This window comes from Chelmon rostratus, chromosome 6, assembly GCF_017976325.1.
Source record: "Chelmon rostratus isolate fCheRos1 chromosome 6, fCheRos1.pri, whole genome shotgun sequence".
Classification (NCBI taxonomy): Eukaryota; Metazoa; Chordata; class Actinopteri; order Chaetodontiformes; family Chaetodontidae; genus Chelmon; species Chelmon rostratus.
Genome location: NC_055663.1, coordinates 24,428,835 through 24,452,021, shown reverse-complemented (window position 1 = coordinate 24,452,021; position 23,187 = coordinate 24,428,835). Strand labels below are relative to the sequence as shown.

The following is a 23,187-nucleotide window of genomic DNA, read 5'->3' as shown; positions in this document are numbered from 1 at the left end:
TTAACAATACTTGATTTTTCTGCTGCGTTTCTCTTTTCTGCTGTTCTGTTCTCTTTGCTTTTAATTATCTTTCTCTTGTAGCAGTGTCGTGCTGCAACTCATGTTTAGTCTGCCAAATATTTTTTGATTTCTTGTTTGCAGTCTATGCAAAAAAAAATGGCCATCACAATTTCTCAGAGTCCAATTTGACATCTTCAAATTGTTTGATTTGTGTGACTCACAGCTGAGAAAGAGAAAAAGAGAAAAGCAGCAAATCCTCATGTTTTGGCTTTAAGGACGGGAGGGTTCATTGATTATCAAATAGTTTCCAACTTGTTGTCTGAATGAACTGAAGTCTGTTCATGCTGCACAGTGGGAGCTTGTGGACAAATCTGATGGCACAAACTCATGCACAACTCAAAAAATCTTGTTGTCGCTCTGAACTAAAACAGCCTTGGTGCTTAACACCTTTAACCACCGTCACCTGATGGAGTTTATGCTCAGTTTGCTACATGTGCATATTGTATAAAATGTGTTGTTATATCAGCATAATATCTCAAAAACCTCTAAAATGGCCATGGAATTTGGTGGATTAGATTCATTAATTAGATTTTGCTGCAAATCAGAATCTGGTATTGTATAAGTGATTAATTGAGTTTTTATTTACACATAGAGACATAGACTATATTATAAATTCCAGTCTTCCAGAATTCCAGAAATTGACTTCAATCCAAGACTAATCAAGGACAGAAGGGTCAGAAGGCTGCAGCTGTTGTTGTGAGATGATTCTGCTGCTGGTCCAGTTATAACATCATTACATTAGAACCAGACTGAACTCCCATTCATGCCTGTAAACATGTGAAACAGAGCATTTGAATACAGGCTCCCCCCTCTCCTCACCTGAGTGTGATCACGTTGCAGAACTCAAACTGGGAATCAGCGGCCACAATGGTCACTTTTCACTCCAAGTCTCCTCGGAATGCAATCAAATCCCCCCACCCCCTTAAACCGCCTCTTACTTAAGGTGTAAACTCAACATTACATCATCCAAAATGTGCACTGACCCTGCCTTTCATCGTGGGAGCACCTCCACCATTGGCCGAACGGCCTCACCATCACTTCCTCCCCCCTCGTTCCCACCCTCTGCCACTTTTATGCTGATTGAAAGGAAAAAGAAATCTGTCGGATGTAATCTGGTGTGACGCCACTAATCCCAACACTACAAATCATAGGTCCCGTCCTCCTCGCTCCACACAGACCCCTGCGACTCCCCGCCAGCAACTTCACACCCGCCTCAGGTAAGACTCCTTCAGTGATGGGCTACTTCACACTCTTTTCTTAAGTGATGTTCTTTCACGAAGTGGCATGAAATTAAAGAAAGACGTGGACATTTGGCTGCCCTTAACTCCAAAAACAAAGTTTCTTCTTGCATTTTGATGTATTTGAGTGCTAAATCCTAGTCAAGAGATGAAGTGAAGACTGTTGTTGGTCAGATGTTGCTCAGTGGGTGCATCATGGGACTAACGCTGGCAAGGTTCAGAGCTGTGCTCCCACTGTGAGCAACAATCCCAAAAATGCAAGTGCTTCTTGTGCTGCAGCTTTGGATTTAAGCGCCTGAGTGGCTTCCAGGAAGTTATAACACAAAAATATCTGTAAAGGTGATGCAGTGCTTTTAAAATATACGCTACAGAGACACAGTATGGCAGGTGGAACGTCTTTTAGTCTCTACAAACCTCTGCATTTAAAATTTCACAGCACTTGCATTTTTAAAAGGTCATGAATGCTTGTCTGCGGGTCAAAGCTGTGAAAAAAATCCTCAAAGATGACAGGATTTCCAGCAATTGTTTCCATTATCAATTAAACTGCTGTTATTTTCTTGATTAATAATGTTAGTCTAAAAAATGCCAGTCTAGGGTAGCAAATAAAAAATGGCCTCTACAAACAGCTTCTTCTGTTTGAACAAATGTCTAAAAGCCAGATATTCAGTTTACTGTCACTAACCTGACAGACGAGAGGCCAGAGCTAGGCTTTATAAATCTACTTGAGAAATGATTAATCGATTAAACATTACAGAAATATTGTCTGTCAGTCCATTTATTGATTAGTATTACAACAAGAGGATGATGCGAATGCTGCAGCACACTTTAAGAAAAAAAATGGATTCTTAAAATTTGAGTTGTTGAGTTGAGTTGATTTTAGGGATCATACAAACTGAATATCATAATGTTTATGGTTACACAGAATTTATCTGCATGAAAGACTAAGACTAAAGAGATCAAACATACGTGAGCCTGTTGATTATGAAACCAAAAGGCTCTTGACCTTAAATCTCCTGATAAATCATCCAGGAATGGCCAAGTGCTAAATATAGCTGAATCGAGGTAGCCTGCAGCAGCAGAGAGGGTGGGATGAAGGGGGATTAATGTGGAGTACAGTGTACCAATTGTTTTGTCCTTTTCACTGGGATTTCCCTTTCATTTCCTTGCAGACAGTACGAAGCTGATCTAAAGAGCAGGAGATATGGCTGTGGTTGTAAGTACTTGCCCTTTTACATACTTGACACTGCGCTGGTCTGATTTTGCTCATTTTGCATGGATTTATGGGCTGTAGCAGGCGTGTTGAAGTTGGAAAGGCCTGTGATTGAGTAATGCTCACACACAAAAAACAGTCGCCAAGATAAATACTTATTCTTCTTCCTGTAACATGGACTCAGCCGCAGCTCAACATTTCTCAAGACCAAAGCCCATTGTTAGCACCTACAGTAGCCTTAGCTGCTAATCTCTGATCCCGGCTTCAGGTCTGCTGGGAGTCCTCGCCGTGTGTTTACAGGCTTTACTGGACTCATGTGAGGGAGATTAATCAAACACTGAGGCCTATTGATTATGCTCCTGGAACACTTCTGGACAGGCATTTTGTCTCTAATGTGGATTAGACATGTTTTAAACCTCACACAGCACAACCAAGCCTTGTGAGGGAATTATATTGACATAGGGAGGCATTTGGCTTTTGTTCCAAGCAACGTTCAACGGTAGAAAAAACTTAGATGAACTCATTAACAGGCAGTTTCTCTGTAGAGATTTAATGTTAACTGTCCTTACAAGCAGACAGGCACAGATGTAACTAACATCAATGATGGCTCTGTGCGATTTGCCACTAAGCCATTGCCAGTGAGTGAGTGCCCACAATACCTGGGCCCTGGAACTGGCACAGCGAAATGGAATGCATCCATTATTAATGGTATTAATAATACCTGTGCCTTTCCTGCCATGATAAACTGTCCGCTGTGGAAATTTCCTATTCAGGTGTGGCCAGTAGTGCCAACACCCTGCTGAAAGTTTTAAAGCCACGGAGAGCAGAGGCAGTTATTTGCGACCTAACAAGCACAGCCACGTTCTACTCATTACTATCAACTACTTCTAGCTGCAGCTTGTGGGGCTGCATATCAAACCTCAGTCCTTTTGTGATATTGAATTTATGTTGGAATCATATTTGTAGTCTTTTCTATTCATTCATATTTACAGATATAAATCCTAATATCAAACTTTATCAATGCAAAATTATTAGTGCAAACAGGCATGTAGTGTTGTAGCATGAAAATAAGTCACCATGGTGAAGTTACTGTCTGTTCTGTCTGATACATCAATACCATTCTGCATTTATGCAGAGGAAAGTGAACGCACAATGTCGAAAAAATCCTCAAATGGAAGGAAAATGTACTCTCGATAACACACAACTTGTGCAGACAATCACACAATGTACTGCTTTGTTTTTGCTCCTGAGATGACGCCCTTGTGAAGTAGCTCATGACAGACATTTAGACTCATCAAGCACATGTGAAGGATGTTAATATTTATTTAGCTGTGCCAGTTGCAAGGCCCTCGATGTAGTGTGTGCAGTGTGGTGCTGGGACCCACTGCAGAGCTGTCTTTAGGGTCAAAATGACTGCTGGAAGCAGTGTTACAGTTGTAGCAGTGATCCCAGTAAGTCATCCGCCTTTACATTAATACTGACCGCTCTCTTTTCAGAGTGGAACTTACCGTATGGTGTCGGAGGAGGAGCAGGCTCTCAGAGCCAAGCTGGAACGTCTCACCGTCAAGGACCACGGGCCAGTGTTTGGAGCCTGTGCCAGCCTGCCGGACCACACCAAGCAGAAGGTAGCCAGACATGTTGAACAAGTCAGAAAAATCTGGTCCCAAAACACAGTTACTTTCAATTTATACCCATAATGACATAATAACTACACTTACTTGTAGAATAAATGCAAGGATTAAGCTATGGTTCATGATCTTATTCTTTTCTTAGAGAGAAGTTAGTTTATGATTCAACACCAGCCGTCACAGGCAGATGAAGAGAGCCTGGCAGTGCTGACGCTTGTATTTACCAGCCACAGTTTTTGCTCTAGTTAAGAAACGGTTTTATTTCATCACACCAATAGTTAGATTAATGTTTATTTAAATGAATTAAATGCAAGAATGCGTTGAAAACATCGGAAATCGCACACTTGGGGGGGTCAAAGCCTGGCTAGGCTAGCGAGCTAGCATTTTATGCGGATAAGTTAGCTATCGTACCTGCTCTCACCTCAGATGGAAGCAATGATAACACATTAAGTTAAGTTGAGCAGATACATTTGATTAAGGCAAACCTCTGAGTTCATCACTGACAGAAACAGCGTGCCGGTAAACTGTAGACTATAATAATAATAATAATAATAATACCGAAGCTATCCAAAAATGTGAGCTAACCATCTGCTCTGGCTCCCCCTGCAGGCCAAGGACGAGCTGAACGAGACAGACGAGAAGCGGGTGGCGGCGGTGAAGGAGCTGCGAGACATGATTAAGGAGAAGGCAGATGGAGGTGACGACGTGGCCAAGGGGGTGCAGGACACGTTTGGGGAGAAACCAGACAGCTTGCTGATCCGCTTCATCCGAGCCAGGAAGTACGACGTGCCCAGAGCCTTCGACCTCATGAAGGGTACGTCAGGAGAGAGAACGGTCTCTCCTGATTATATCTAAGAATCCAACAAGAAGAAAGCAATAACAAACCCACGATCCTGTGTGTATGAGTCTGGTGTCTGGAGTATTTTATAATGATGGACAGACAGACAGGCTGCACACTGCTCCATAGTTCTTCAACAACAGTTAATTTAGGCTTCAAATGACATGTTTTTGAAGTCTTATACCAATAATTATGTTTTTGCACTTGCAAAGTAATGTGTCAACATTTCCAACCAGTCATTTTCATGCAAAGAAATTATAGTGATTCGGTGTTTCCACCATACATTTGTTATTGTCAGGGCATAAAACGCCATTGAAGCAGCCTTTGGATCATTATGGGATGACGTGACCCAACATACCTTTTCATTTATAGCATATAGAATTTGTTACACATTTAAAATGGAAACTGTTATCCCATAGTTGCTTTGCCTCTGTCATTTCGTCAATGGATGACATGAGCAGTCAATACTTGTGTTTCTGTGTTTCCATCCAGGCTACGTGCGTTTCAGGAAGGATTACCCCGAGCTGTTTGAGAACCTGACCCCTGAGGCCGTACGCAGCACCATCGAGGCCGGGTATCCCGGCATCCTGCCCAGCAGAGACAAGTACGGCCGCGTGGTTCTGCTCTTCAACATTGAGAACTGGGACTACGAGGAGATCACCTTCGATGAGGTGAGCGAGTGGTTCTGGGCGACCACATATCCCACAATGCACCTGGAGAAGCATATTTCAGAACTCTCCTTTCATGTAAATGAAATTTCCCATTAAGAGAAGACAGAAAATGTGATCACAAATATCAACAAGATTTCAGTCAGTAAGCAGCCAATGAACGTGTGTGTGTGTGTGTGTGGGTTCAGATCCTGCGTGCCTACTGCGTGATCCTCGAGAAGCTGCTGGAGAACGAGGAGACTCAGATCAACGGGTTCTGCATCATTGAGAACTTCAAGGGCTTCACCATGCAGCAGGCGTCAGGAATCAAACCCACCGAGCTCAAGAAGATGGTGGACATGTTGCAGGTGGGAGAATCTAAGCCCAAGCTTTCAGATGGCTCAAGTTTTTATACACTCATTTTTTAAGACTGTATTTCTAATTTCTAAACCCAGGCAGGACTGAGCAAGGCATTTAACTGTAGCAGGAAGAGCTGCTCAGTGGTCAAACATAAATTAAAGCAGTCGAGTAGGAAAGGGAATCATCAAGGGCAGTCTTGTACTCTTTGGTCTGCTTTCTGCAGGACTCTGAGAATTACAACCAAACCATCTGACTCTTTCTCCCCCCACCAGGATTCATTCCCTGCTCGTTTCAAAGCGGTGCACTTCATCCACCAGCCCTGGTACTTCACCACCACCTACAATGTGGTCAAACCACTGATGAAGAGCAAGCTGCTGGAGAGAGTGAGTTAGACAAGATTAGAAGAGCTGTGTTTTTCTGTTTGAGTGACTGATTCCTTCTGGTTTGCAGAGCTGACTTCAATAATGCCTAAATACCCATAATCCCTCAAAATGCTACTTTATGATAACCTTTATGGAGTATTCAGTGAGTAAGAGACTTTCCACCACAGGATGTTATAGATATCCACTCAATTTAAATGTCCTTTTATTTACATGTTGGACAGTCAGGTGCTGAAAACACCCACAGTCCCAAATGATTCTAACAGCTGCTGTTCTTGCTGTAGGTTTTCGTCCACGGAGACGAGCTGGAAAACTACTACAAGGAGTTTGATGCTGACATCCTTCCCTCTGAGTTCGACGGAAAAGGTTCCAAGTACGACGGCAAGGCCACAGCAGCCAAGCTGTTCGACTAAACGTCCTCCCTTGCTTTGCACCGACCAGGCAAAGGGCCATTATATATAACGGAGACTCAAAGCCCAATCTAGCTGTGTGGTTGTAGGAAAAAAAAGTTATGAATGAAGGTCACGAGTGTGTGAGATGTTCAAGTGATGTTTTCCAGAGGTCCTGACAAAGCACAGACCAGCAGGAATGAGGCAGTTTCACCCTCAGTCACTATTTCACTCTACAGTATTCTGTATAACTGATTCTTGGTTGACTTCACTTCACACAAGTTTAGAGTGAAAATCAGCCTTCTCAGACTGGCTTGAAATTGGCAATCCATCACGCTGAATACTTAGGTGCCTTTATTCGAGTGCAGCATTTGTTATTTTCGCACATTCGCACATTTCGCACGCTTCCTTGTTGATGTGTTCAAAGACGCTCTGATATTCCAGATTTGAGAGTTTGCTGGCAAACACCTTTCATCACACAAAAAGACCAGATTCACAATCGTCTTTTCAATGTCTGCTGTTTCACTGATTCACAAACACGAGATCTCAGAGCCCACTGAAAGTCAAACAGGGAAGGGTTTCAGAACAGCATGTGCTGACACCTGAGTCACCACAACTGATCCAAACATAACGGTGACCGAATGTCTGCAGTGGTGGCAGATTTCAAGGCTTTGCAATTGATTTTCACAGCAAACCCAAATGAATGGAAGCAAGTGGCAGTTCAAGAGGTGGTATTTAATCAATGACATTTAATGACATCTAATGTCATACAGGAATAAATGATGCAACATTCACTGAAAACACCCATGTTAAGCTGACCGCCTGGCTTTGAACAGCAGACTGGGGTTTTCTGTCTCTCACCTCTGCTAAGTTGTGCTTTGTTTGGACCACAGTTCGCCCACACAGCTTGTCCTAACACTGGCAGGCCCCAGCTTTCCCAGTCTCCACTCTCTGCCCCATCTCTCCTTCAAGTACAAGGCTGATACTCCATCAAGTGCCTGTGTCTCATGTGTTTTTTAGATTGTTCTTCAGTATGAATACTATGAAGTGTTACCCACTGTGCTACCTGGTGCAACAATAAGACTGTCAATAAATGTACAATAAACTGTATATAAATGTAAGTTGTAGTCTTTGCATCAATTTCCAAATCTAAATAAGACTCAGAGTCACCTGCCGTGCTAGCAGCTCTGTGAGGCCGTACTTCAACACAGCGCTGCTTTGAGCTAAATGTGTCAGCATGCTAACATGTAAAGCAGGTATAATGCTCACCATGTTAGCATGCTAACATTTTACAGCTGAGGCTGATGGGTTTGCAGGTATTTGTTCAAAAGTGTTTTTTGTACTGTAGTATTTTGAACATGTATGTGTATACCAAATTGAATTGCGGCCCATCCGGCAGAAACATTTCCCTCGAAGCCACATATCAACCTCATGCAGAGGAACTCAGGAGGAGTCAGTAGGATTCATCCTCTGGGGGCTATGAATGTCTGTACAATATTTCACAGCAATCCATTCAATGGCTGTTATAAAATGTCTCAACTGTACCAAACTGGTGGCTCATATTAAACACATACAAGACATATTACTGTTGACAGCAAGGCTAGAAATCTAAAACCTAGCAGATGTTGCAATGAACAGACAGAAAAAAATCAATGTGAAAAATATTTTTTAATGGGTGAGTTCAAATATGACTAATCAGTCCTGGCTGTGCACCACATCCGAACAAAACACATGATTAGATCACACATGTTACACACATATGCTGATACTTACTATAGTGCTAAACAGAACAATAGGAACTGTAAAGACAGTAAAGTGCAGTCAGGACATATTGCACATACAGACACAGTAGCGGTGCTGCTGCAAGTCTTTTAGAAGGACAGATTGAGGATTACAGTTCTGATGGTTGAAACGATGATTAATAAGACAAGCACGGACTTGGGTGGAGTCCGCTGTATTTACAGTGTCTGACAAGATGTTACTCACAGGAAACTATGATTAATGTCAAACATTCACACCATAGGCACTTCTCAAAACAGAAGAGAACAAACCACAGAAAGCAAAATAAAACATCAGCACATAAACTTTGCCTCTTCTTTTGCACATGTCTGAGACCTTTTTCAGCACATTTCTCGTGGAAATATATTGATCATGAGATGAGAAACAGCAGAGGTACATTTGTGTGGCAGTTTTTATGTCTTCTGTGTTTTAAAGTAACAAAAATGTTCTTTTCTTCTCCATACACTATACTTATTCATTTCTCTGTTTTATGTGGCAAACTCCACCCGTCCAGTAGTTAGCAATAAGCGGCTTAAAATAAACCCCAAAAAACCTCACATACAAAACTTTTCAATTGCTCCTTGTTCAAAATAATAACTAATATGAGACGTCCATTGTATTTGACCCTTTTTTAGGTCACATGTGGCCAAAATGCAGCAGAATCATTAAAAGGTTCAAGGTTGAGCTACTTTTTATTGAAAAGTGAAATGTGCTTTGGTCCGTTTGTTTGGTAAGTGCATAAATTGAGAGTCCACAATTGGATTTCTTATTTAATACGCTTACTGTTTGTGTCCCATTTGCACTCTCTTCTCTCCTTTCTGTTGAAAGTGTCTGTAAACACGATTTGACCCAGCTCTGTCCTCAACAGCCCCTCAGTCACGTATGTGTTTTCAGCATCTTGTGTCCTGGATTGTAAAATTGTAAAAGCTTTTCTGTGGTAATAATCAGAGCAGCATTTAGGAAAATTAAACTGCCTGACCATCCTCATGCTATTGCACGAGGTGTTACAGTGCTGCTGTTACTGCTGATTTTAAGGTACCGTGGAACTATTAGTTGGAATATGACAAGCTGACCTTGAGCAGTACAATGTTAGCGCCAGTTTGTATGAACTGCCCATAAATCCTCTCAACAACCCACTACACTGTTAGAAAAACCCCACAAAACCAAAGATAACCATTTCTTGGTGTCTGTGTTTGTGCAACTGTTAAACCTCTTTAAAAATCTGACACCCTGATTCCTTTACTTTGAAGGTCAGCAGCAACAACACCGGCTGATGGTCCACCGCACACAACGGAAATTTACAGTGAAAAGCTGGAGAGTGGTGTCAAAATGAGCACAGTGATGCCTCAATATGTATATAAATAAACCAAATTGGGTGTTATTTAACACATTTTCCTGCAATAAAAAAAGCTAAATTCTCTGATTGGAAATAAACAAGTTCATATTATATCATATCAAGGAACTCAAGATTTTGACCGAACACGACAGACGATATGTTGAGCCTTAACAACAGCTGGAAATCATCACTGTAAACCATAAATCATGACATACTGCTGCTTATCAGAGGTAGCACAATGATTCGTGAGAAGCCAGAAACCAAATTTGCGGCAGATTCATATTTACATTAAGGCACTTCAATCTGGTCATGAGCTTTACAAGTTCAATTCTTTTAACTACGTAACAATAATATGCAAAATGTGACAGATGTTGGTCATCAGACATATTCTGAAGTGCATATTATGGTTATGGTTTTTAAGGCTTCAGACTATTTGCTAAATAAAAATGTCCTTCGCGCTTCACTAAGATGATTTTCCAGTTTTTCTGATTTACACTAGATGTATAATTTGAATGTAAGCTGGCTTATGAACATTTGAAGAGTTCAACTGCAAAAACAGATAAATGTCATTTTTGTAATGAATAAACCAATGCCACTTGAATGCACACAAACATAAAAAACATCCCAATTTTTAAAATATTTTGAGATATCTTATGAAAAGACCAGTTTGACTGAGATTCCCTGGAGTGCACAAAAAAATATGATTTAGGAAAATAAGCAGAGATATCTGGTTTTGAACTTGAACCCTTCATTGCAGTATCTAAGAAGTAGCAACATGTGGAAAAGTACTTTTGTCTTCTTTCTACACGCAGGTCAAAGGTCACCCTGCTGTCCAAACCTAAGAAGCAGCAGCTGCCAAAGACCAGCAGAGCGTGAAGCTGTGTTACATGGAGGCTAAATGAGAAAACGAGGAAGAAACACCTCACCGTGGGGTCATATGACATTTTCCAGTATTATTATCTGATGTAAGTTTCAATTTACTTCTTGGTGAACTCACTTCCACTCGGCCTGCCTTTTCTAATTCATTTAGTGATTTCCTACCTACTGATATGATATGTACGATCATCGTTACAAAACACTGAGTGTGTGTCTGTGTCTTTTTGTAGTTTTGGTCTGTTGTTTTGTGTCCAGGCGTCTTTGTTACCCGCTGAGTGTTACTCCTGTGCTCTGCAGGTAGGAGTTCACGTCCTGGTGGCTGCTCCTCTGGCAGGCCGGCCGGTCCTTCTCCCAGTGGCAGATGGCGTCGGTGTACTCGACTATGACCTTGTCCATCCAGGTGAGGGGCTGAGGGAACAGCACGGCTCCCTCAAAGAAGCCCAGGTGGCCTCCGTGTTGGGTCAGGGCAAATATCACATTGGGCATCTTTTCTACAGACAGAACGAGAAGGAGTATTTTTATTTTATTTAGCAGTATTTACTATTGAAGTATGGCTCACATCTAACTTAGTGTCAGCCCATTCAACGCTCCAAACAGCTGCTGAGGCATAGTGGAAGTGACTGTGACAGGAAGATGACGCTGCTTTGGGTTGTCTGTGAACGAGCCTTATGAGCTACCGATGCCATGAACCAATCACCAGGATGTAAGAATTCAATAATATAAAGCAAGTCCAGTTACTCTGGACTTAGTCCTGCTAAATATACTGGCTCCAATATCATCTGAAAATGAAGGAATCATCTCATTCTTGCAAGCAAACTGACTCAATTGAAATATTTCCAATATTTACTCTTCTTTTAGCTCTGTTTCGGTCTCAACCAACTCCTGAGGGAAATATCTGGCTCTTTAGCTCCTAAATGCTCCACTATGTTCACCAACTAGTCGCTAACTTCGTCCGTCTGCTGCCTGGTGAAGAACTGGTGGTTTACAGTGAGTTTTTAGAAAAACTCTGTGAGAACACTGAGAGTGAACCAACACAGTGAAGTTTCAAGAGTGCAAAACAATCACCTGAAAGACGCTATAACGCTCCGTACAGCTCCTAACCCTAACCCTATTTTACTGTGCAGGGATCTGAGTCAATGTTATAACCAAAATGATCGTTTACTGGAGCTTTAATAGCATAATAACAGTTAAATCATTGGTAAAGGTAAACTCCCTGATTTCACAGTGCTGCGCAGTGGCCCCAACATCTCGAGCCATTTGGTAATTAAAGGCACCCTGTTCTTGTCAGCGTGAAGGTAAATAATTAAGCTCTCCTGCTTTGTGGAGGTATCATTAAACTGGCTCGGTGACTGACTGTGAGGCCAGTGGCCAAAACGTTTGGAGACGCCAGCCTCTTTCCCTTTCTGTTACGCTACACCACCTAAACACTTTCTCCTGTTTATGTGTGTGTGTGTGCCTACAAACACACACATAAACATGCTTCAAATCAACTGGATATTGGGGGTTACTTTACTTGGAAGCAAAACCTGCACCATGTCTCTAACTATAATACAATATCCAAATATTGTCACCAAATCTATTCTTTGAAAAGCCAAATTTTCAAGAAAACACATCTTAAAAACTAGAGAAGACAGCTGAAAACATTACTTGAAAAGTTTGGACCTTGTATAAATAACTACAACTGAGTCATTTTAAGTAATGATGAGAAAATTTTAAAGAAAAAAATATAATTCTGCCCAGGTGTATCACATGGCCCTGAAAAATTCAACAAGACTGTCTGTGCTGGGCGGTGTTGGGCAGATAGCCGCGACAAGACTTTATCAACACTTAAGACTCCAGTGTCTAGCTCCAGTGGAGGGAGGACAACGGGTTCATTTGCTCTACACTAGCCTGAGGACAAAGTTTTAATGTTGCAGTCATCGAGGAAACACGCAAAATATTCAAAACAAACAACATATGAGCCGTTATAGCAACAGTTTAGTTAACCCTTCACACTTTGCTGCATAATTAGATGTGTGGAGGAGGAGATTATACTTACAGACTTCCATATGACTGTTTTTAATCTACAAAATCCATTTGGGTGAAACACTCAAAATACCTCATATTACTGTTATTGATGAGTAACTATATCATGACCAAAGCAATATACACCTTCACATTATACCCCAAATACTTCTGCTTATCTAACAGCGATGAATGATTCTTGTCTATTAAGACAAACCTGCGAGCGTGCGTGGAATAGCCAGGAGCGACTGATGAACTAGCGGGTCGTCTGAGGAGTTCACCAGGAGAAGAGGCACAGTCACCTGGACATGAAACGACAGTTTGTTTCTGAGTGACTTTGCTCGCACACTGCTTCTGGAAGGAGCAGCAGCAGTGGTAATAGTAGTAGTATTAGTGGAAGATGTTATAAAAGTGGGTTAGTCAGCGTAGTGCAGCAGTCGTAGTGGTACCAGTAGTAGAAGCAACAGTAAAAGCAGAAGTAATGGTGTTAGAAGCAGTAGTAGTAGGCCAGGTAACTTCAGCTGCAGCAGTAAAAAAAAAAAAGTGTTTTTTTAATTCACTCATACATAAAATGAATTGACATTTTTGCGCTTATTCATCTTCTTCTAAGAGTTAGATGAGAGGATGAATACCACTCTCATGTCTGTGCTTTCAGTGCAGACCTACAGCAAGCAGGCTATTAGCTTAGCTCAGCATCAAGAGTGAAGACTGCCTAGCTCAAGATGACAGTTTGTGGTTTCGGGAGAATGACAGGGGTATTGATGTTGCCAGGCAACCAGCAAAGACACTCCGGTTTGTTAAACCACATAATTTCCTCTAAGCAAGATACAATGTGTTAACTACTGATCACCACAGGTGCTGGTATGTAGTTGTTAGAGCTTTGAGCAGAGATAGACTAGCTATTTGCTTCATGCTTCCAGCCTTTATGCTAAGCAAAGCTAAACAGCTCCTGGTTGTAGCTCCATTGATAATGCAAAGACATGAGATGGTATCAGCCTTCTCATCTAACTCCCAAAGAGGAAGCAAATAATGGTAATAGCAGAAGCAGTAGCATAAGCAAGAGCAGCAAGGGTTATATTAGGCTCAGCGCTATTAGAAGTCCTGATGGTTGTTATAGTAGAAAAGTTGGTCTAATAACAGAAAAGTAGTAGAGACGTGCTACTAGTTAAAGATATAGTATATAAGACACATATTATTACTAAAGGCATAGCAGAGGTAAACGCAGTAGTAGAAGTATTGATATTAGCAGTACATCAAAGTAAACCAAACTGAATGTCGAATCAAGCTTTCTGTACAAACGTTTACACGCTTGTCACTCACGTTGTGGATGTAGTGCACACAGCTTTCCTTCTCGTAGTACTCCTTCAACGAGCTGTAGCCGTGAAATTTTCTGCAGTACAAATCGTGCGATAACATCAGTGGCAGAGATCTGAGCTGCGGAGACTGGAGCAGCTATCAGCGGCCAAAATCTAAGCCAAAATCCACCTAAACCTCACCTCATGATGCTGTCATCGATCTGCATCAGAGATGTGGCTGCGTACAGTCTGTTCAGGTCTGCGTCGCCGATGTTGCTGGAGTTCAAGCCAAGCAAACTGCTCCTGTTGAGCAAAACAAAAAAGGCTTTAGACAAATAAGGGCAGGAAGCTAAATGGCTGTTAGACACACACCTTTATAACACACCAACCCCAAGTCATGGCTGATGGAATTCACACAATTAGCCTAATTTTTCAGCATGTGACTGACATCTAGGAAGGATTTCCTCTCTACACTAGACCAGCAGACAGCAGGATCTTTTGGCATAAAGAGACCTTTGCTTTAGCAAAGGTCTTAGCTTCAGTAAACATAGTTTACACAGTCGATATCTGTCGATTACACAAAGTCTGTTTGTCTTTGGGAGTGCCACTATATATGTGAAAAAAGCATGCAGCCTTTTGTGATCTGACAAACTGCCTCAAGTGATGTCACTTGTCTCAGAGTCACTTGGGTCGCGAGACTACAAGTTTGGAAGTGAAAAAAATCTGGTGGTGTTCGGTTAGAAAGAAGTGAGCTGTTTCGCTGCTCTCCATCTGTTTTTCAGCTCTTTCTCCTCACTGTGTGGGAAGACTAAATAGAGTGAAAATCTTGCTGTGTTGTCACCAACTTTCTTGACACTGAAATCTGCTGCAACAATTAATGTAGAGAAAACAACTTTAAGAAAGCAAGATCCAAGCTTTGTCTGGTTGCTTTCTGATAGTCACACCAGAGCAAAGCAATGCCACAATGTGTGTACAGTATGATGAGTGATGAATTTATCTGTATCTGCACAAGCTGTTTCTCCACCTGTGTGACAGGATGAGCTTCTTCATGTTGTCCGCTAACACAAAGTTGTAGAGCCTCCGGCACTGATCCCACTGGAGGAATGTTTCCTGGGCCCTACAAACACACAGATGCATAAATGCACAGACATTATGGTCTGGACGTAAGACTCAAAATAATGTATATTCTAATGTATATCATAATGTATATTCAAAGGTTTTGAAAAACTGTTTTAGAAATGGGACTGACATTTTAATACCACTCCAGTATCCTAATCTATGCATTTTTAGTCACATCCAGGTCTGGGTCTGTTGATTTGTTTGTCCTGCATTCAACCAACCTGAGGGCGCTGTAACCCTGACAGACGCTGACACAGCAGAGCACTCGGTCCTGGTTCGATCTGTTCTCACCCAGGAACTTACAGACTATGTTTCCCCCCAGGCTGAAGCCCACGACCACCAGCAGTGTCTGGGGAAGAGCTCGCTTGATGTAACCCACCATTGCTGCAAACTCCCAGGTACAACCTGAAGAAAAGACAGACACTTTTACAACGGTCGTAGTGCTTAAGTATGAGATTAGATTGGATGGTTAAATAATTTAAAAGTTTTGTTTTAATTTAAAGGCTCTGATTCTGCTGCCCCTTCCACTAAAGATCTTCCATACTTCCCCTATTCACTGTCTCCTTCCAGGTCGTAAAATAAGCTTTTCTCAGTGTGTTCATGTGTTGCAAAGTTGACTCTCTTTGCTTTGTTTCCACTGACTTTAGTTCTCTTTCACAATCCAACATAAAAAATGCAGTGACGTCAACTTCCTCTTTATGCTTTGGACTGTAACATGTAACCAATAAATCACTGACTACCATGTGATGTTTCCCTGGTTACCGTAGGTAAACATGCGCGGCGAGGTGAGCTCCATGTTGGGCAGAGCTCCCAGGTGGTTGAGGACGGCACAGCGATAACCCTGCCGCTGGGAGTGATCCACAAAGGTCCGAATGTAGTTCTTCTCGCTATGGTTACCGATCCCAGGGCAGATTACCATGGTAATGTCATCTGACACACACACACAGACACACAAGCATACAAAGTGAAGTCATGTGTGGGCATAAAATGGATGCTATGAGTGTGTGTGTGTGTGTGTGTGTGTGTGTGTGTGTGTATGTGCATATGTGTTTGTGTGTGTGTTTGCATGTTGATTTAATTGGCTGCTAAAATGCATGGCATTTTCACTCGAGGGAGTTCATTAGCGGTCTTCCTGCTCGTGCATACTGTAGTATGAGCTGATTGTTACTTGAGGCTAATGTGCTCACTACCCAAACAAGCACATGAAAACTCAGGAGGAAAGACATGTAAATAAAAACAGCTTAACAAGTCAACAACTAGCAAGGTCTTCAAAAATAAAGCTTTCAACATATGAAAGAAGATCAGCAGTTGTGTGACTAAATCCTAAACATGCAGTAAATTCAAAGCCAGCTGCTTTGCGGCTTTACCCGACAGACTAGTGCTTCTATCTGACCTCCTGTGCTGTGATCTCCGAGTGCTTCGAAGAGGTCAAAGGTCGCTGTGGCCCCGTCCTGCATTGGGAGGAACTTGCGGACCCCGCAGGGCGTTGGGGTGTTGACGCGTCCCATCTTGCCATACAGAGCTGTCTGCAGATGACCACTCTTACCCCACAGCAAGGGAGGAATGTATCTGAAGAGAAGGACGAGCTCCATATTACATTACAGCCGTGAGCTCTCTCCTGAAGATGTTTAACACAGTCTTAGCAAAGATTATTCAACTACAGACAGGCACACACACCACTCTAACTATAGGAGGTGGCAAACAAATCTACAGGCACCATCAGTCATTCTGACTCTGAGCTAGAGATTATTTTTATTTGTAGTTGACGGTTTCATATTGCCAATTTACATAACTCTAGGCACCTTGTTCCCATGTACTTGCTCATGTATGTTCATTTGGCATAAAGAGACCTTTAGCATTAGCTTTATTAAACATATTTTACACAGTCGATGTTTGTTGATTACACAAAGTCTGTTTGTCTTTGGGAGTGCCACTATATATGTGAAAAAAGCATGCAGCCTTTTGTGATCTGACAAACTGCCTCAAGTGGTGCCACTTGTCTCAGAGTCACCTGGGTCGGGGGCTACAAGTTTGGAAATGAAAAAAATCTGGTGGTGTTGGGTTAGAAAGAAGTGAGCTGTTTTTTTCCAACTTTCGCTGCTCTCCATCTGTTTTTCTGCTCTTTCTCCTCACTGTGTGGGAAGACTAAATAGAGTGAAAATGAATTCTCTAAGGTCACACCAAAGTCAACAAGATATAGTCACTAATGACATGTCAAGTCTAAAGTTTTTCTAAATTATTCTGTCGAATGTTCCATTACTTGTTTTCGCAGCAGTCTTGAAAAGCCATGTAAGTGAACCTCACAGTATGAACTCTTTATCTATCTCCTCTGTTGTGACCTCCCTTCTATCACTGGTCATAAGATAGCAGCAGGCTTAATTGTTGATTAGCCAGATGATTAGGCAGAAAGATAATGCAGATGATGTGGCAGCTGTATCTCAGGTGATCAAGACGCTGATGAACAATGCAGAATTCATCCAGTGTTCCTACACTTTAAAACTGGGACTAGATAAAGATAAACACTCACTCTTTGGTGAGCATCGGGCAGGACTTGAGAAGGTAGCGGCTGAGCGGTGTAGCCTGGTAGGTGGTCTCTGGTGGTGCTGTGGTACTCTTCAGGTTCAGACAGCGGACGATGATGTAGAGGACAGTTGCCACGGCTGCCAACTTCATGCCATCGAACATGGCGGGCAGCTCCGGGCCGATGGTGTTCATGTCACCGTCCTGGAGGGTCGTCATCGTGGACACGGGAGAGGACCTATATGCAGCGTGTTAGGAAAGTTAAAAAGACTTAAGAGCTTACAGGAGGTGGAATTAGACAGCACAAAATTACTAATAAAAATAGAACTAGACCAACAAATACTGTGTATCAGTTTTCCCTTGATGGTTTTGGCCTTATTAGATAAAAATCAGATATCAACCTGTAAGACTCCTGCTGCTATTTTGCAGATTTCCACCAGACAAAATCTACATTAAACAGTCTGTAAAACTAAACTCTCTTTAATTTTTTATTAATTTCTGACTGTTTATCTCAGAGTCAACTGGTGCTGTATGTTAGTCCATGGGCAAAAAAAGGCACTTTCTCTCTTCAGAGAGCTGCGGGCCCTGGATACATGTCCATGGTCTGAGGTCAGTGGGAAGTTTTACTTTCTCATGTTGGTCTGAGGGCTGTGTCAGAATCTCTGCAGCAAACCTACAATATGTGGAACAACATGTAGAAACACTGGCTCTTGGCATAATATAGCAGGTATTGGATGATTCAATTGTAAAGCGCTGATACTGATATTGACCATCGTACAACTCATATTGATCAATTCCTTCTGGACACTTAATAGCATTAGGCATGATTTCAACCGCTGTGGCCCACCTTGTTGGCTTTGAAGAAGAAACAGTGGTCGTGGTCCCTCCTTTTTTAACGCAAAGTGCGATGGTGTACTCTCAGTGCTGGAAAACACAGTTAAACCTCCTCAGTAACAACTTAGTGGATTCAATTCAACAAAAACTACAAGAGGAAGCTGAAAAAACATCGTGTTATTCGCTAGATAGATAGATAGATAGATAGATAGATAGATAGATAGATAGATAGATAGATAGATAGATAGATAGATAGATGGGCCTACTTTAGTTATCCGCGCGGATACTCGCACGCCACTCGCAATTCTAACTTCAAAAAAGTACTTTGGACAAAACCGTCACGACTAAAACTAGTAGAAACTGGAACAAACAGCCGGCTATGTTCGCTTAAATATCAGTCACAGGTGTCCCTGCCCTCAGTTTCTTCTACTCTTTTGTCACTCAGGTAAAACTGTTTCCAAAGGGGGTCGAGGTGAAACCGAAGACCTCAACAAACAGGAACACTAAACGGACATTACGTGAAGTATATATACATTTTTTAAGTCCACAGACACCATTTTCGGTCTTACCATCGCGTTTTGTATAGTCTGCCCCGGTTCTGGTCGGATCCACCCGGAGTTCAGCTCCGTCTCTGGACACCGTCTGTTTACAACAGAGGGACTGACCAGGGAGCTCAGGGTGCATTCACGTGTTCTTACCAAGCTCCGACTTTAGGCATACAATTTTTAACTTCAGCCAGGAATGAAAATAACAGACTTTAGCTTCTTATTTGCATCACTTTCCGTGTGCGCATAAGCCAGTTATCAGCGCCCATGCACGCATTTAATCCTTTTGCCTTTAGTCATAGCCTATTTGGGTTTCCGCCCTCGTCGAGTTTTTGAAGCAGGACATCCGACGGCACGGGAAGGCAGCATGACTAACAGTGGTGTACCTTACTTCCTACTTCACAGAAACTACAGCGGTCCAACTTACAGTAACATGCTGCGGTTCCATTGAGCAGACCCATGCCCGCCTGTTGTACACCACTGTAGGCCCACAGTTTAACACACACAAAAACCATTTACATACACAATATGGCATATTATTCTAGAATAAAAACTAATATCTAGAGTATTATATAACTGTATGAGAGCATACAAACTTACAACTTCTCACACAAAGATCTTTTTGTATATGTAAATTTCATAATAATGTTTCACGTTATAGTATATGTGATACCATAAGAGATTAAAAATGCAGGTAGATTGACTGTTAGTTGCGTTGACTTACTTCACTTTCCAGTGATCAGACACGCGTCCATCGTGTTTTTAACCACTGGAGGGCGCTATTCACTAATGGGACGCAGCAGTATGATGACTTCATTTTCATTCATTGTGACCTAGTCATGCTGTTAATATATTTTTACTGATATTTGTGAAGTATCACTCTGAAGTTGATTATAGGTTTATAATAATACAGTTTATGTTTATTATTTAATTTGTTTATGACATAGTTATCACACATCTCACATTGTTTCACAGTAATCTACCCAACAATTACCAAACCACTAACATAATATTTTAAATTTAGCAACAATCTTTGAGGAATCACACAATTCAACAACAGTATAGATAATAAAGTGAAAGTGATAATCTAATATATCTATATTAGATACATGATATGTTTTTTTTTTTTTTTTTTTTACAAATGCGGCCACATGTCTGAGTTTTAACTGACGTTGATAGTTAAAGGTGCAGATGAGCAATTAAATGAGAAGGTCACTCTTTAGAAGAAAATCTGATTTGCTTATCTGAATTCATTATATTTCTTTACACACATACAGTGTATATCTTTACTGCCGGATAAACTAGAGAGCCCACACTTCAGTTCATGTTGTTGCACCCATTTGGTTTGGCACAATTTTAATGAACCTTTTGAGCAAAAACAGCTGTATGAACTATGAACATCCAAATGAGGTTTCAGCTCCACTGTAGGATTTTTTCTTCCAAAGAAATGAAACCACAGGAATGTACACTACCCTCTTCAATCATTTTCACTTCTTTGTCTATGACGTTGCTTATAAGTGTGAATCCTGGCTCGTGTTTCCAGATGAAGTCAGAAGTGAAAGGGGCTTGATCTTGTTTTTGTGTGGGAGACAGAAGTGGAAATTCACACCAGTTACAGATTTCTGAATTCTCTGATAAATTCCTTGAGTCCGTAGTTTTCCCCTTTAGCTATGGCCCATTTTCACAAGGTTTGAGTTTACAGGATTATGCTGCGCTCCACATTGAGGATTAGTATCAAACAGGCTTCTGTCACATTGAAGTTCCATCAAACCATCATTAACCTCTGGCTCAGACTTAGTGAGGGCCAGTCATGAGAAGGAGCCCTGTCAGATAGAGCTGGAACATCAGAGGATGCTGCCATTGTGGAGTCTCACCACATCTGACGGCTGCTCCACGTCAACCCGCCCACAGTGCACATGATCTGTTCTTATGGCTTCGGGACTGTACAGCTAAAGCAGCTTTTTTCTTTCTGCCTGTTGAGTTTCACAGTTTAGGGATTTTGCTAATACTCTTTTTCTGTGGCAAAAAAAACCAAGAGGGTTTTAAACATCTTTGCTGTAGCACGCTTCAACATGATGGAAGCATTGTCTTCATAGGAAGCAAATCACTGAATCTTGAGCTACAGGATGGGAAAGCCTCTCTTATCCCTGCATTTTGCTGTGCGCATCAACTTTTCACATTTTCTAAAGCTTTATCAGGTATTTATGAGGCTAATTGTGCTTGTTACCTGCTGTTGGGCTGCTGGAAACATTTTTTATGATGCTCTCAAGTCTGAGTTTGGTGATATTAAATGTCTAAGGGACAGGATGAGTCTGGGATTCTGGAAGGTGTATAAAGACATACTGTAGTACATATAGACGTATACACAGATATGGTTTTACAAAATGGACTGCAGAAAGCTGAAAGGGAAATAATGCATGCTAAATCTAATGCTGTGGTATGCTTAATTTGGTTCATTAAAAAAATCCCAAAAGATTTATTGGATAGCTGACAGTGGAGACATGACAGGAAATGAGGTGAGAGAGACAAGCCTAGATTAATGCACTGTGGGGAGCCGAGGGGAAAAAACTCCCTGTTTCTCCCACTCTCTATGCATTTTGCATGCATCATCTAGGAGTTATTAATAAGTATCAGAATAAATTTAAGCACATTATAAAGTGAAACATTAAAAATCTTGATCAAACTTGATTTTAATTTGGCTCCTCTATGAAACAGGGACCTCAAGATTAGGTAATAATGCAGATGTCACTTTAGGGGCTTCAGCATTCAGGTCACATTGTGCTTTATAGTGCATACAGTATTATCAAAAAGCCTTGCGACATACAAAATTAACTGGCACACAGTGAATATGGGACCCTCATGCCCCCTGAGGGCCCTGGGGCAGTTGACTGCTTTGCATGGTTGACTTGCAAGGACATGCAACAGAGATCCACAGCTGTACTCAACCTGGGGATGATGCAGGTCATGGTCAGCACTGTAAACCCCTGAATCACCAGGTCACCCCTGTTTTATTTATTTCTGATTTTCTTTCATAAATGTAGTTCAGGATTACAAAACAGCTTTAGATGTTTTACAATGCATATTATTTATTTGCGGCACACAGGATTTAACAAATCCCTCACTGCAGAACAGCCAAAACAGTGCAAACTGATTTGCTGAAAATGGCACCTCTTTTAATTTCAATAAGTATAAACCTATGAAAAAGGAGACGTTCCAGTTCATACCTACCTTAAAAATAGGTAAGAATTCATTCAAAAGTCTAATTGTAACCATCTCTTAGCATCTCATTTTATAACATAAAGTTTGTGCACAAACAGAGGGAGCTGTTTTTACTGCCATTTCCCATCATATCCTTAGTTTGTTTTGATAGAAAATATCCCAGATAATGTTCTGCATTCACATTTGCAAGGAATTTAAATGACAGAAAGAGGAATAAACTTTTCCCAATTCAATTTGACCTCCTAAAGAGAAATACTTTTTCTTTCATTTCTATGTTTCTCATCTCCTCAAGTAGGAGTTGAGGTCACAGAGTCCTTCACTTCCCCTATTACAGTATATTCGCCCTCTGTTTGACCTGCTGCTCATCAAACTAATGAGTGGGAACATAAGAGGAGCTTGGTATTGCTCCGTCTAGCTTGAGTGAGATTTAGCTTTGATGTGAAAAGGTCAGCTGAGGGGAGGTTTTTTTTTTTTTTTTTGGTCCAGTATGTGGGAGGAAGGGCTATAGGTTTCACACAGCATAGCTTCAAGACTGAACCCTCATTTTTGACTGCATTTGATCAAAACGTGCATGTGAACAGAGCGACAAACCAAGCATGGACATGTGACGGGAACAGACCATCAAAGCACAGCAGCCTTTCTCTTCTGTATTTGAGCTAGTCGCCAAGCGTGAGATCACTTTAAGCTGCATTTAAATCACTTTGGCTTGTTACTAGGCTACAGAAGGGTACAGTTTACCCTGCCAATCAAAGTGTGTAGAGTTCATCTGCAAATATTGTTGCTGCTATTGTAGTGTGTGGCACATTTTATCACACACTGAAAGAAATGTAAGGACGAGAGCCAGAAAGATACTTCCAAGGCCATTAAGCAGGTATCATATCCTCCTAAGCTCACAATCATGTGACTGTTA

At 41.5% G+C, this 23,187-nt stretch overlaps 2 protein-coding genes across 2 annotated transcripts; one reads left to right on the top strand and one right to left on the bottom strand.

Moving 5' to 3' along the window:
* The first annotated feature begins 1,246 nt into the window (after positions 1 to 1,246).
* Positions 1,247 to 7,833, top strand: LOC121608345 (retinaldehyde-binding protein 1-like). Its single transcript, XM_041939600.1, has 8 exons — positions 1,247 to 1,277; positions 2,468 to 2,511; positions 4,005 to 4,133; positions 4,746 to 4,950; positions 5,467 to 5,645; positions 5,831 to 5,989; positions 6,254 to 6,364; positions 6,646 to 7,833. Exons 2-8 carry the CDS (start codon positions 2,500 to 2,502, stop codon positions 6,772 to 6,774), a joined length of 924 nt encoding a protein of 307 aa, XP_041795534.1. The 5' UTR covers positions 1,247 to 1,277; positions 2,468 to 2,499; the 3' UTR covers positions 6,775 to 7,833.
* A 566-nt stretch (positions 7,834 to 8,399) lies between these two features.
* Positions 8,400 to 19,237, bottom strand: LOC121607887 (monoacylglycerol lipase ABHD2-like). Its single transcript, XM_041938912.1, has 11 exons — positions 19,083 to 19,237; positions 18,527 to 18,603; positions 17,687 to 17,917; positions 16,553 to 16,728; positions 15,922 to 16,089; positions 15,381 to 15,564; positions 15,065 to 15,157; positions 14,242 to 14,343; positions 14,066 to 14,135; positions 12,963 to 13,047; positions 8,400 to 11,232 (listed from the first exon to the last, which is right to left on the bottom strand). The coding sequence occupies exons 3-11, from the start codon at positions 17,896 to 17,898 to the stop codon at positions 11,006 to 11,008; spliced, it is 1,317 nt and encodes a 438-aa protein (XP_041794846.1). The 5' UTR covers positions 17,899 to 17,917; positions 18,527 to 18,603; positions 19,083 to 19,237; the 3' UTR covers positions 8,400 to 11,005.
* Between the last annotated feature and the right edge of the window lie 3,950 nt (positions 19,238 to 23,187).